This window comes from Balaenoptera borealis (genome assembly GCF_965194805.1).
Source record: "Balaenoptera borealis genome assembly, chromosome: 4".
NCBI lineage: Eukaryota > Metazoa > Chordata > Mammalia > Artiodactyla > Balaenopteridae > Balaenoptera > Balaenoptera borealis.
The window spans coordinates 53,011,790-53,026,237 of NC_138861.1; the positions used below are offsets into that span (position 1 = coordinate 53,011,790).

Consider the following 14,448-nt stretch of genomic DNA (forward strand, 5'->3'; position numbering starts at 1 on the left):
AATCCGCAGGCGCACAGGGCACGGCCGCCTTCCGGGAGGTGCTACCACACCCCTGCCCGACGCCGCTGCTCCCGCCCGCTGCTGGGGGTGGGGGTGGGGATGGGGGTGAGCCGACCAGGAACCCTCGGAAAAGCTGCGGCGGACGAAGGGGCCCTTCTAGCCGCGCCTTCGAAACAGCGCTCCTTGTTCTCGATGGTCTCCGCGCGGCCGTTTTATAGAACGCCATTTCCGGTTCCCTTTAAAGGCCCCACGCTGTGCGGCGCAGCGCGTGCGAGGAAGGTATAAAAGGGAGCGAGGGGGCGGGACCGAGGAGGAAGGGGAAAAAAACTAGCGGTAGAGGGGGCGGGGGAGGTGCAAAGGGCGCGCTCGCGCGCCACGTGACCGGGACGCGCCGTTCTTCCGTCGGCCATTTTAGGTGGTCCGCGGCGGCGCCATTAAAGCGAGGAGGAGGCGAGAGCGGCCGCCGCTGCTTATTCTTTTTTAGTGCGGCGGACGAGAGTGGGAGTGCGCGCCGCGCGAGAGTGGGAGGCAAGGGGGGCAGGCCGGGGAGAGGCGCAGGAGCCTTTGCATCCACGCGCGCCTTCTCTGTCTTGTTGTGTGCTTCGCGCGGTAGAGCGGGCGCGCGGCAGCGGCGGGGATTACTTTGCTGCTAGTTTCGATTCGCGGCAGCGGCGGGTGTAGTCTCGGCGGCGGCGGAGGCAGTAGCACTATGTCGGAGGAGCAGTTCGGCGGGGACGGGGCGGCGGCGGCAGCAACAACGGCGGCGGTAGGCGGCTCGGCGGGCGAACAGGAGGGAGCCATGGTGGTGGCGGCGCAGGGGGCAGCGGCGGCGGCGGGAAGCGGAGCCGGGACCGGGGGCGGAACCGCGGCCGGAGGCACCGAAGGAGGCAGCGCCGAGTCGGAGGGGGCGAAGATCGATGCCAGTAAGAACGAGGAGGATGAAGGGTGAGTAAGGGGCGGCCCGGGATAGTCAGGCCCAACTATCCCCCTCCCCCTCCTTCTCCCCCGCCATTAGGCCTCGTTCCCGCTCTCCGCCCGTGCTCCAGGCTCCCGTGCAGCCTCTTTGCACTGTTATCCCCTTCTCTACGCCGGGCTCCCCCGGGCTTTCATTTCCTTCTTCCCCTGCTGCTAATCGCCCCCTCCCCCATCACACACGTTTCCACCTTTAGCCGTCACCATGCTGCTCCCCGGCCCGCCCTTCTTCCCTCCCTCGCCTTGGGTCTCCTCCCACCGACTTGGCCGCCAGGATTTTTTCCCGCCTGTCGAGGGGTACCTTTTTTCTTTTCCCGCTGTCTTCTCTCTCCCCAGTTTTCTAAAGTCCTGGGCATAAAAACGCAGTCAGATACAAAAAGCCTTTATGCCTGGATAACTAAGGTTTATTTGGTGCTTCTCACTGCAGCATCCCTAGACGATGCCATTCTTTGTAAGCACATGCTTCGGGGAACGTGTAGGTTGTCCAGCTCTGCTCCTCCCGTCTTGGCTTCAGGCCGAATGTTTTTCAGTATTTTGAGTAAGTTTCGCCTCAGCCTTTTCGTTTTTCTACTGTACACCATCGTACAACGACTTGCTTGCATAGTCCCCACTTTCTAGCCTACGGAACCAACTGGGCCTGGTGAAATTCCCCGACTCGCCTGTTGGTACGTTGGTTTTGCTCCAAGGGCTTTCCTTAAGTTCCCTGTCGGCGGGGCCTGCACTTGGCTGGAGCTGGTCTACCTCCGGCTTGCTGCCCGCCCTTCCCCCACCCCGCAGAGTTATTCTAACCGCGCACCTTTTTCGCGCCCTCAGCTATTGGGTTCCTCAACTGTTCGTACAGAGAGTGTACTCTTACCTTACTTTTTCTGTGCAATTTTCATTTTTTACAACCCACGCCGTGCCCAGAATCCTTTTTTTGGTCTCTCTTGATTTCTCCTTCCCGCTCTCACCTACTTAAGTTACAGGAGGCCCACCAGCCTTCTTTCATAAAATGAACAAATTCTGTAATGTGCTATGGTTTTTATTCTTTTTGCAGGTTTTTAAGTAGTAACTTGTTTTCTCCGATTGGAATACGTTGTATATGTTATTTAAAGCTGCATAAAATTTTTTAGAACGCAGCATTTGGGAGCCGGGAACATAATATAGGAGTTAGCAGGAGGGACTAAGTCAGGGGTTCTTGGTTGGGTTTTCTTCTTATTCCCGTTACTGATCGCTGATGTTGGGTTAACGCTTCCATTACTTTTTGTAATTGGGGGGTGTGTGTGTGTAATTTTTTTCGCTGTAACAAGGAGAAAGGTGTTGGCTGGAAGGTAAAAGCAATAAAATGTCGCTTTAACTCAATATTGGAAAACATTCCCTTTATTAGGAAAAAGCACAAGCTTTGGAGGGGGGAGAGAGAAGCCCTTTGGAATATAGGATTTAATATTCTCAGCCTAGGCAGACTCTTGTCGGGCTGTTTTGCTGATTGTGCTGGCTTTGGGAGAGTGGAGGTGGGATGGGAAACGAGCCTTTCTTAATTTATCTGGAATTATATATAGCTTAGTTTAAGAAAGGGATATGTTAAATATTTGGAAACTTAAGCCTTTTAACATTTTGGTTTTTTTCTGAATTCTGTTCTTCGGACAGAGGCACCCAAATGATTGTGTAACTTACTGTTTGGGGCGGGCTTTCTGTTCTGATTTTTCAAGTCACAAAGCAGCTGCCTTTGTAGTTATCTACTGTTGAACCGAAGTGTAAATGAATTAAAGTTTTTAACCCTAACAATGTCAAAAACTAAAACTAGAATTTTGATTGGTTGCTGTACCGGTTGTTAATTCCCTAGCCATTCAAACTCCTCCCCACGACACTCTGAAGCAGCGACGGCACAGCGGGAAGAATGGTAAAACTTTTAAATTTTATTTCTGTAATATAAAGGTTTCAATAGTCATAACATGTGGAGGCTGTGTATTGGTTAGTTGCCCATTGATCCCCAGGAAATTCTAGACTTTAGTACAGTAGGATATTTTGTACCTGGGATATAAAACCTTTTTAGGCATCATGTGTGATCTTTGGGCAGAATTGATGCCATTACATGGTTTTTGGTCTGTGGTAATGCATGTAATTGTGGTTTGGCCAATTAAAGCTTAATATAATAAGTAATGATATTTTTATATTTGGGCAAGAAAGTATTTAATTTTAAATTTGATTTGTTTTAAGACAAAAAAATTTTTCTTGTAATTCTAAGTTTAATGTTATACGTGAAGGTTATCTGCTACAATAAAGTGTGTGTTTAAAATGTATTGCATGTTATACTGAAATATTCTGGAAATGTCAGTAGTAAAACAATTTTTAAAGTAGTGATGTATATGCAAAAATGACTTTTTTTTAAATCACCAACCATATTTGTAAATAGAACTTTAATAAGAATTGCACATGTACTATTAAAGGCGTGCTGATGTGGCTTTCCACTACAGCTTAAATCAGATTTTTAGATTTTCAGTGTGATTTGGTTGGAATGTTAATTACAGTTCGTTGGTTGACGTATTCACAATTGCATGACTTTTTGGAAGGCTGGTAGATTGAGTATTGTTCTTTTTATCCCTCCTGTTCCCCTAAATGTCAGTATTTCTGCCTTCAGGATTATATTTGAGTTTTCCAGGAGTTTGTATCTACCACCACTGGAGTTTAGAGGGCCAGTAACTTGCAGATAGTTGACTTAACATCTGTACAAACAACATTCTAAGAGCCCAGTTGGGACAGAATTTACATTTTACAGGAGCTTATTATTTTCTTTAACTGAAATCTGTCCAGTTTTATATTGGAGATAAAGTGTGACATACAGAATAAAAGTTGCTTGGTTTTTTTTTTGTTTGTTTGTTTGTTTTTGGTTTTTTTTTTGGCCGCGCCACTCGGGATCTTCCCCGAGACCAAGGATTGAACCCGTGCCCCTTGTATTGGGAGCGTGGAGTCTTAACCACTGGACTGCGAGGGAAGTCCCCAGAATAAAAGTTTTTTGATGGAAATTATTCTGTTTGGTCCTGTGATAGTTCAATTTCACTGCTAGGTAATAGTGGCAAAGTAAATAAGAACAAATTAATAACTGTACTTGACTTTATTACTCCATTACATATTTCAAATATGTAAGCAATTATTTTCAGTAATTTGAAAGGATCATAAACTTATGTTTAAAGGTTGTTGCTTTGACTCTTGCAGAAATTATATGTGGTCTGTTAATACTATAACTTTGCAAGTTTTTTGACCTCTTAAGAAAAGTGGACAATTAAATATTTATAGTTAATGAACATTTTCGATTATGAGGTTTACTTTGAGTTTACATTTAACAAATATTTTCATTTTTAAAGTTTAATACTTGACTTTTAAAATAATGTACCCCCGCGTGCCACAACAAAAGTTCCAGCGTGCCGCAGCTAAGACCTGGCGCAGCCAAATAAATAAATAAATATTTAAAAAAAATTACTGTCCGGTCAGATAGCCTCATCTGTTACACATATTCTTGTTTTTCTTTTTGAACAAAAAGCCCTCAAGACTTAATCTTTTTGGTGTCTGCACTTGCCACCCTATCTGTTCTCTTGTCTCCCAGTTTGAGGGAAATTGGGCAGAAGTTTCATAATAGTGGTGAGGGTAAGACTGGTTACTAGATATAAAATCTAAATTTAATTTCTTAAACACATTTCTGTGTGTGTATCTTTTTACAATTCTAACTTGAGACTGAAGTGAGTTACAATTTCATCCTAAAACTATTTTAAAAATCAATTTGTTGCAGACCTAAGTGGTTTTTTTTTTCCCTTAGTACAAGAAAAAACAGCTATTTTGAGGAGGACATGCCTGTTATACCTCTAGTGGAGTAAAGCGTTTCCACAATTTACTATGGACCTTTAGAGTAATTATTCACTTCCATAGTAAAATGCTTTCCTGAGCTCACCTCATTATAATTTTTCCAACTTTAACATCCCTAGTTTTTACTTAAAAGCAGTTGCACTGATATTTCCCATTTTGGTGTGAACTCATTACATTCTCTATAGGGCTATGATCCTTTCAGTATGTAGGTACTTTAAAATTAGTGTCTGGCAAAATATGCATGCCATGTATAGTAAGCTACCTGGAGACAGAGTTTTTACTTTCTCATGATTATTGGGGAACTATAATACTGTTGTAGCTTTCAGTTTTACAAGGTAGGTACATTGACTTGCCTGCATTGGGTTAGGCAAGAAGCAGAATAATCCCGTTCATTTATGAGCCCAAGTACAGCAATACTTTTCTAATAACAGGACTGTTGATCTAGTTCTGTAACCATTAGTGTATAAACTCAAGTGTGATTCTTCCTGTTTGAGGATTTTGTGAATTAATTGTGCTGTAGGTTGTCTCCTGTCTAATTTTTAAGAAATGGGTTTACCTAACACTTTGTTGTTTTAAATATTTGAGATTATAGTCTATACCCTAGTGCTTCTGGGGCATCTTGAACGTTGTTTGCTTCGTAGAAGAGCAGTTACTTTTAGATACAAAAGCAGTCTTATGCCAAATTTACGGGCCTTTGATTCCGTAAGTTGGATTTACTGTAAAGTTGAGACCCTGAGTACATGGGTCTGAATTTTAGCATTCTTCGGAACCTTTGACAAGTTTCCTGGGTTAATTGTAGTAATGGATGCCCCCAGATTTGAGATGATTAACACCTAAGGAAGGCGTGCTAAATTCTTTTCATTTCAAATTCTTATTTATCATGAAGGATACTAAAAATCACCTGACCTTTTGGGTTTGGAATTGGAGACTATCATTGAAGTTTTTGAGTGCTGCTTTTTGAGATAAATATACTTGTGGCCCCTTCTATAAATTAAGTGTATACTTACTGTGTGTGTTTTTTTTTTTTTTTTTTTAAACATTGCTTGGGTATTGTTATCTGTAAGGGTGCACTTAATATAAGAAGGTTTTGAATCTGCTGTTGTGTGTGATTCATGGCCAACATGGAGAATGATTAGTTTTAGCTTGAAAGCATTTAAAAAGTAATAGAATAATAACTTTTTCCATATTCCAATTAAACCTGTGCACCTCGAGTGTGTGCATATTCACAAATGGAGTGAAACAACTTTAGTTCTGCTTCAACGTTTTAGTAGATAGGGCACTGAACTGGATGCTGGAAGCGTGGGATCTGTTTCTGTTACTTCACTTCCAACAGTGTGGTCTCAGGTAATATAACATGTTCGTTACTTGGTTTGCTGATTTGTGTGTTGGAAACAATGCTCACCACAGGAAGATTGACTACATAGCCTGCTTTCATAGCTTGTGTGTATTTATCCTGTGCCTTAATAGTTGATACTGCCAGTGGTTTACTCCTGTGGTGTAAAGGTAAGCATGTTTTAGTTTCTGGAGTATTACATATTGTACATTGGAGCTAGACATTTAAGACTGTTTGGGGGTGGAGTGGGGAGACACGTATTATTACTAGCAGTGTTTGGCCAATAATCAAGGTGGTAGTTTTTAAGTATTGGGTCCTATTCTGTAAGCTCCTGCTTATCTAGACTTGAAACTACCATAAAGTCCAAACAGCCAGGAGACTCAACTCTAGTTTCCCTACCCCAAGTCTTGTGAGAAAGATAGATGAAAAACTATCAGCTAATATACTCAAAAAGTAACCAATAATGTCATGGAATGAATCTTACATAATTTTCCCCTTATATTATTAAAAAGTAATGTGATTTTAAAGCATTGCAAGATTCTGAAATTCCATCAAGGTAAAAATCATTTTCTGAGTTTAGTGTTGCTATTTAAATTGGTTTCTAATAAAAAAAACTTTATAGAATTGTGAATGTGTAGTAATCTCAGTTAACCAGAACCTTAACCTCTAGGTTAAGGAAACCCCATTCCTTAACCTCTAGGTAGAGGAGAGTTTACCTTATAAAGCTGATTGAGAGTTTATTTTAAAAGTAAAAATACAAGATGTCATTCCTGCTTGGGAATGAAATGAAGAAAAGGGGAGATTTTGGGTTAAACATTTAAAGTTTATTCAAAAACAGTCATGTTTAATTTATTAGCTATTATGTTTCAACTCACTTATCTTTTTTAGTCATTTAAGTTCATTCAAAGTATGAAGAAATGAGATCTAATATATTACCTAGAGGAATTAATCTTTTTTATTGACTTGTTAAAAGTTTGTCAGACTGTTTCCAAGGGTATTTTTTATACAGATTCTAAAATGGTACCATGTGATACTACCTAGTTGCAAAAAGTAAACCCCTCCCCATTTTAGGTTAACTACTGACTTAATTTTAAACTAAATCTATATTTTATAAGGAAAATAAATACTCATTTCTTATCTATTGGTGAGATTTCACTATACTTAATGTCATTTTAGGATTGTAAAGGAATAATTTTAAGGATAAAATACCAGAAGTTTTATTTAAATAAGGATTAGTGGTAGGTTTGAGTAACATTACTCTAAAAGGTGACAGTGATTGGCCAGTTATGTTGTGTACTTGAAATATATATCAGATCGACATGCTGTTGTAGTTTTTAAACTGTCAGAATTTGTTATGAAACCACATATGGAAGGCCATGAGTTGTTAGGAAGTGTTTGAAAGTTACAGAATCCTTTTTTTCCCTTTCCAAAATTGGGAAAAAGTGTAATGATGTGTTTGTCATTTACCTTGAATAGGGTAGTAGGCCAAGTATCTTTATATAAAAAATACTTACTGTTGAGTAGAGTGTTAAACCTAGAAACCTCAGTAGTATTGAGAGTAAAGTTCTTAGATGGGAAAAAATAGTATGAGAGCAGTTTCCACCAGCCAGCACTGCTCCATATATATTGCTGTTTATATTTTGAAATTATTCCTTACTGAAGTTACTGGCATTTATGTAGAGTACAGACAAGTCATCAGTGTGATTTTGGAACTACATTTTATTTAAGAGCTTAGAAAACCTAATTTCCAGTCTGTAGTTTTTACATGGGATATTTAAAATTTCTGGGTTAAGTCTTTAGCATTAAAACTAATCTTAGGATCCATTTATATAAAACTCATCCTGGCCTTTTCCCTTTAATGTTGGAAACTTCATATAGCTCATGCAGATTAAAAAAAAAATTTAAGCCATTGAGTAAGTGAAAAAATTGCTTTATTTAGATTGTTCTCTATCCCTACTAAATAGTAATTTATTTCTATTGAGCACTTGGGATGTGTCAGACCATGTTCTGTGCCATATAAATCCTCACTGCAGATAGAGGTAAGCTCTTAGTTCTGGAGGAAGGATTTAAACCCCAAGCAGTTTGGCTTACTGCCTTTAAATGTACTGCCTCTCGAAGAGAGAGTCCCACAAAGCAACCTAAATTCTCATTTGGAGAGTTATCTGCACTGAGTTGTATAACTTTGTGCCTGTCATTTAATGTTATAATATGGTATAATGTCAGTATCTATAAGGCAAGAATATTTCAATTGTTGAGTAGGTGTTTTAAGTTGAATACTATATTGCCTTTGGGGTGCTAAATAACTTTACAGATAGGATTAAGAAATTAAACTTGATACTGTAGGTAAAGTCCTACACTTTAATTGGGATTATTGATTCACTTACAAGTAAGGGTCAAATTTTAAGCTTGTATTGCAGTATTAGGGGCCCATTTCTGCTACTTGAACAAGTCCTGTGCTGTAGTTTTAACTTTCGCTGCTCAGGATTTTTCTGAAGTTCCAGCTCTCCTTCATTGTAAAGTGTTTTGCACATCTCTGCAGGGGTGAAAGCAACTTGAAAGTCAGTCTTTGTGTTCAAGGCAGCAAAGGTAATCTGGACAGACACTAGGTATTGTGTTTTAAGCAAGATACAGTAATATAAAATATAGAAAGTTTAAATTGATACCGTCTTATATATACCATCCTATAATTTGAGGCAGAGCAGAATGCTGGTGTTTTAGAGAGGCTAAAATAAGTTCCCATTTATCCAGAATTAAGATAACAGACTTTTTCTTATGTGTTACACATGTATATTTTGGTGTGTCTACTGAGTAAAAATGGGGTGAATTTATTTAATATGCTAGATTCAGTAAAGATAGAATGGATTTGGTACAGTATGTGTTCATTGTAGTATATCCACCTGTCTGGTTAGGTTATCAGTTGTGCAGCACCCTTCCTTATTAGAGCAGAAGAAAACGAGTGCTTTTGGGCTGCCAAAACGTAATGAATTTGCCTCAAAAAAGAGCTAGTTAGGCTCTTGCTCAGAGCCTGTTTACTTTTACTTTACCCCAAATTTGAAAAGTTTGAGTGCCGGCTAACTTCCTAAAAAATGGAAGGCGGGGGAAAGCATTTTAGAATAGCAGCTGCTGATTAATCTGGCAAAAATGAAAACTAGAATTTGTTAAAAGAGCTAAGAAATAAGATGCACTTAGTGTATTAATAAATAGTTCTCTAAGTTCAGAAGACCCTACGGGCATGCTATAGTAGCATAGTGTGTTAGTGGTGAGTGACTCAATGTTAAATCATGATTACTCCATTTGATTAGGAAGGCAGAAGAGTGTGTGTGATATGCCGTAGGAAAAAAAAATCATTCCAAGTAATTGAAGGTTAAAAACAATTGGGGAGAGAGATTAGGAAGGCAGGCAATGCTTGAAGGAAGGTAGACTATTTGGCTTCTCATTCTCTAAAGGTGCTGGATAGCTGAAGTTTTACTACATATTTTGCTCTAATTTTTTGAGAAACAGTAATCATTCTATGGATGTATAAATTATAGTTGACTAGGACATTTAATATTCTGGATAAATGGGATTTGATTGTTTAAGAAGGATAGCCTCTTTGGTGACCTTTTTTAACTCTAAGGTAGACACGTTTAACAACGTCTTTACTCAAGACTATATTAAACGTGGAAAGTTTCTTTAGAGAACACTTACTGGGCCAGTTGATGAATTAGTATGCTTATCTAGTATTTAAGAAAACTGACTCCCAATGTTGAGAAAAAGTTTGGGGTTTGTGAATTAAAGAACGTGCCTCATTCTTGATTTATTTCTTTGTAATTATTTTTTGTTAATTTTATATTGAGGACACAACCCAATATAAATATTGCCTTGGTTAAATAAAATCAAAACTAGTTCTGTCTCTGAGGAACAGACCGGACAGACACAGAATTTTCTTGCCTTTCAATTTTAGTTTTTTTTTTAAAAGACTTTTGTTATTCTCTTCAGCTTGAAGTAATTTCAGACTGTTAAATTATCGATGGAAAGTTTCTGTAATAATCACAGAAGTGGTAATTTAATAGTTAAATTTCAATTTAATTGAAGTTTCTATCTAGAACTTTCCATGAATATCTGAGCAAGAGGTCATTACCTTGAAGTCCATTTCTTTCTCATCCTTAAAAAGATAGCAGTGTTCTCTTCACCTTGAAAGAGTAAATGTTGGTAATGTACTTTCATCTATGAAGGAAGTGCTCTGGATCTTTAGGTTAAAAATAAAGGTGCTTAAGGCAATTTAAGTAACTTGGACTGGATATGAAAGAAAATGTAATTGAGAAAATACCTCAACTTTTTTTCCCCATGGAATTGGCAGTAAACATTAATAATACCTGTACAACAGTGTGGGTGTTTTGTTATGCTCATTTGATTATAAAATACAAAAAGAGTTAATAAAAGTTACTTAAAGCATGGAAATTTTATTAGCCGAAGTCCTGAATGTAAAGCATATAAATAGTCCAGCTCTAGAATACAGGTACAAGTTGAAAACCTAACCTAAATGGGAAGTACACTATATGCCTAAAAATAAGACTTCTTTTGCGTTAACTTTATTAGAAGTAAGAACAAGTCTGATAAAATAGTAAGATCAGTAACACCTCAGTTAATCTGGCATCTGTAGGTTAAGTAGAAGCAAGATCTTATTCTAGGGATAGACTTTGTCCTCTTGTTGCAAGAATTGGCTTTAGTGGCGATATCCTAAAAAGCCCACAAGATGGAGATGTTCCTGCTTTAATTTCTTTTCAGAGCTGGAAGTTAGCACCACACCCCCATCGCCACCCCTCCCCCTGACCCACTGCAGTTGCAAAGATAGAACTCATTGACCAAGCATGATTTTATTCTGATGGTGAAATTGATTTTTAGCCCTCACATAACAAATTCTGACAGTTTATCCTTAAAATAATAATCTCTAGTCCTGTCTCTTTAAAGGGTAGGAGGGAGGTAAAGGGTGGGAGTGGGTAAAGGGGGCAGATATAAAAGGGATCACAGAGCTGCCAGATCTGAGCTTTATGGCCTTTTGCTGTAATAAAAGTAAGATTTCACTTTACAGTTTTTTTTTTGGGGGGGGGGTGCATTTTTGGTTTTAAAGTGCCTTGGTGGTTTCCACTTACCACCTGTCACTTTTAGCATTTTAAGGGTTTAAATATTTTATTGCTGGTTAACTGAGGTTCTACTGGAAATAAATAATCTAGGTTAATTAGTGGATTGTGCTTCACTGGGTAATTTTTTTGTTCATTAAATTGCTTACTTTTGTCTTTATTAAGTATTCTTAGCACATCGAAAAACTTGGTTTACAACTTAATTGTGAGACTTTCCCATTTTATGTGCTAAGAGTTTTGTTAATGAGAGAACAGTTAAGAAAGGAGCTTCAGCATAGACACATGCTAGTTACTGTGATTAATGGGGACCTCATAGCCTTTTCATAAGTTCAATAAAGATTTGGAAGAGAAATTTCAAGGTGAAATTCTGTTTTGCTGTTACCAGTATTTAACTTGTAATTTAAGAAAGACAGTGTATACTATTTTTACTTTGGGGATACATTTCTCTTTTTGGCAAGTCAAAAGACTTATTTAATCTGCTGCTTGCTCCCTATTTTGTAATTATGCAGGCGCAGTAGTGACAAACAAAACTTTCCAAAACTGTAATAGGGTGTTCTTGATATGTGGTTATGTAGGAAGAGTGAGATTTTAATACACTGCCCAGTAAATTGGTGCAGTTTTGGGGAAGGTGTTATTGATGTGGATACTTAAGGCAAAATTAAAAATTTTTTTTTAGCATTTTAATATTGCTTTTTGTCTTTACAGGAAAATGTTTATAGGAGGCCTTAGCTGGGACACTACAAAGAAAGATCTGAAGGACTACTTCTCCAAATTTGGTGAAGTCGTAGACTGCACTCTGAAGTTAGATCCTATCACAGGGCGATCAAGGGGTTTTGGCTTTGTGCTATTTAAAGAGTCGGAGAGTGTAGATAAGGTAGTGTGCCATGTGTTCTAATCAGTTAATAATACAAAATATGTGAATAGTTTGATACAATTAATCTGCCTATTATTTGTGATTTCCCCTTTTGCAGTTATACAAAGGAAGAGATAACAGCTCTTGCCAATACGTTTTATGAAGAGTCAGATTCAAGAATTTTTTACTGAAAACTTCTGTGTGCCAGGCTCTACTGTATTAAAATTAATTTTAAAAACCTTAAAGATGCCTAATTAGAAGGATATGCTGTGATAAGTTCACAGAAATACAGATTTTGAAATTTGCTAGGCAAGAAACTTCTGACTGAATCATTTTACATTTTAGTCTTTAGGCTACAGGGAAGTAGCAATCATGCTTATATTGCCAATAGTTAAAGGCATGGTGGTTGTCTAGTAATTGATTAACTCCTCATTCTTACTGACCTTTAGGTTTTTAAACATTGTTAAATATTAGCTGATATCACATCACCACAATTGACAGTTTAATTGTGAGCTGGTCAACATATGCCTGGCATTAGCTATATTTATTTAACTATAATTATTTTTAAGTAAGTTAATAATCTCTGAACTTTAGTTAAGATATATATCTTTCAAATGAAAAATTTCCATTTCCTTAGGTCATGGATCAGAAAGAACATAAATTGAATGGGAAGGTGATTGATCCTAAGAGGGCCAAAGCCATGAAAACAAAAGAGCCTGTTAAAAAAATTTTTGTTGGTGGCCTTTCTCCAGATACACCTGAAGAGAAAATAAGGGAGTACTTTGGTGGTTTTGGTGAGGTATGTGATAATATTTTGACCTAGTTTTTGTTAAAATTAGTGTGAATATAATTGTCACATTATAGGTTTTTCACTGGGTTTTCCAAAGTTGTTTTGAAGTTTGGACAGATTATGCGATTTGTTTTGAAATAAGGATAGTATAAATACTTCATTAGCAGGTCTTTGAAGGTTAGATGATTGCATTTTCTAGTTTATTGAGGAACTATTGTATGCATAGCATCCTTGGGCATACCATACACAAAGATGAAGTAGACATTTTCTTACTGTGGAATTTACTGGATTAGTAGAAAGCTATAAACAAGAGGAAGAAATTCAGGTTGGATTACCTGAGATATAGAAGGAAATGGTTCAGTTGAGAATAGGGAAGAAATAAACTAACAATAGGGTGTAATGCCTTCTCAGTTTAAGCACATGTATATGTGCAAATTTTATGAGGCTAATTATAGACTTAGATTCCTTTTATGAATTAATGATTTAAAGCTAAGTTGAGAAATTTGTGGCTTTTGGACCCGGATACAGCCTGTAGACATCCTTGGTTTGATTCAAGCAGAACATATTGCATGTTTAGTTGTTAGTATTTAGGAATTGAGATATTTCCCACAAAAATCTGTATATTTAGCTTTTCTTCAGTATTTGTAAGAGCAGGTGACATTGGAACTGCCTTCTTGCCTGGCAACAGCCATCTAAGATGGAGTAGCAACTTCTACCTTTGGTTGCTCATACGTTCTCCAGTTTTCAGTGATCCTCACCATTCCCCATTTTCTCCCAAACACAGTCACTTTTATTCTGTTTTTCTTAAAATTGACTCTTTCCTTCTGCATGTGCTTGGTGGGTGGGCGGGCATTTGAGTTTGTGACCCTTGAATTAGGTAGCAAGTGTCAATACCCTATGAACCTTTTTTTATAAACACGTTTAACAACTTTTTAGGTGGAGTGCATATTCTAATTCGAAGACTTTTTAAAAGATTAAAATAAAACTGGGAGAGAGACACAGAATAGAGCTTGAGGGCCAAATGCATGTTTTCTTTGTGCATTTTTCCCACTAACAAACTAAGGTATTAAACCTTTTTTTTTTTTGGATAATCAGGTTGAATCCATAGAGCTCCCCATGGACAACAAGACCAATAAGAGGCGTGGATTCTGCTTTATTACCTTTAAGGAAGAGGAACCAGTGAAGAAGATAATGGAAAAGAAATACCACAATGTTGGTCTTAGTAAAGTAAGTTAAGCATACAATTCCTTGTAGAGAATACTAGCTGTTGTAAAGAGTTCAGTCATCTAAACTTTCTGTAAAGGCTTCAGTTTGTATGCTTGTGCTTTAAAGATGTCTCATTGGCTCCTTATTTATTAAAGTCATTTTTTGACTTTTTTTTTTTTTTTTTTTTGCTTTTATTGGGGAATAGGAGGGAAACATTTGTTTTTAAGTGAGTTTTTGTCTAGACTTCACCAAAAGATACTTTTTGAGGACCCAACAAATAGAATGTAGTAAAATTCTCAAGCACATACTTCTTGGATACATCAGAAGTGATTATTTC

General features: G+C 38.0%; 1 protein-coding gene across 6 annotated transcripts in view; it reads left to right on the top strand.

Moving 5' to 3' along the window:
* The first annotated feature begins 389 nt into the window (after window positions 1–389).
* The window catches only part of HNRNPD (heterogeneous nuclear ribonucleoprotein D), a 17,272-nt gene continuing 3,213 nt past the window's right edge, over window positions 390–14,448 (top strand). For 3 of the 6 annotated variants that reach the window (XR_014243745.1, XM_082389410.1, XM_082389412.1), the window contains exons 1-5: window positions 392–945; window positions 2,795–2,851; window positions 11,968–12,136; window positions 12,753–12,914; window positions 14,001–14,132. Coding sequence is in view for 4 of the 6 variants with exons in the window: in XM_082389410.1 (XP_082245536.1) it covers window positions 710–945; window positions 2,795–2,851; window positions 11,968–12,136; window positions 12,753–12,914; window positions 14,001–14,132 (756 nt within the window). In the remaining 2 variants the exon portion in view is untranslated. Of the gene's footprint in view, window positions 946–2,794; window positions 2,852–11,967; window positions 12,137–12,752; window positions 12,915–14,000; window positions 14,133–14,448 lie in introns of all 6 variants that reach the window. The other 3 variants (XR_014243744.1, XM_082389411.1, XM_082389413.1) reach the window with 3 other exon arrangements.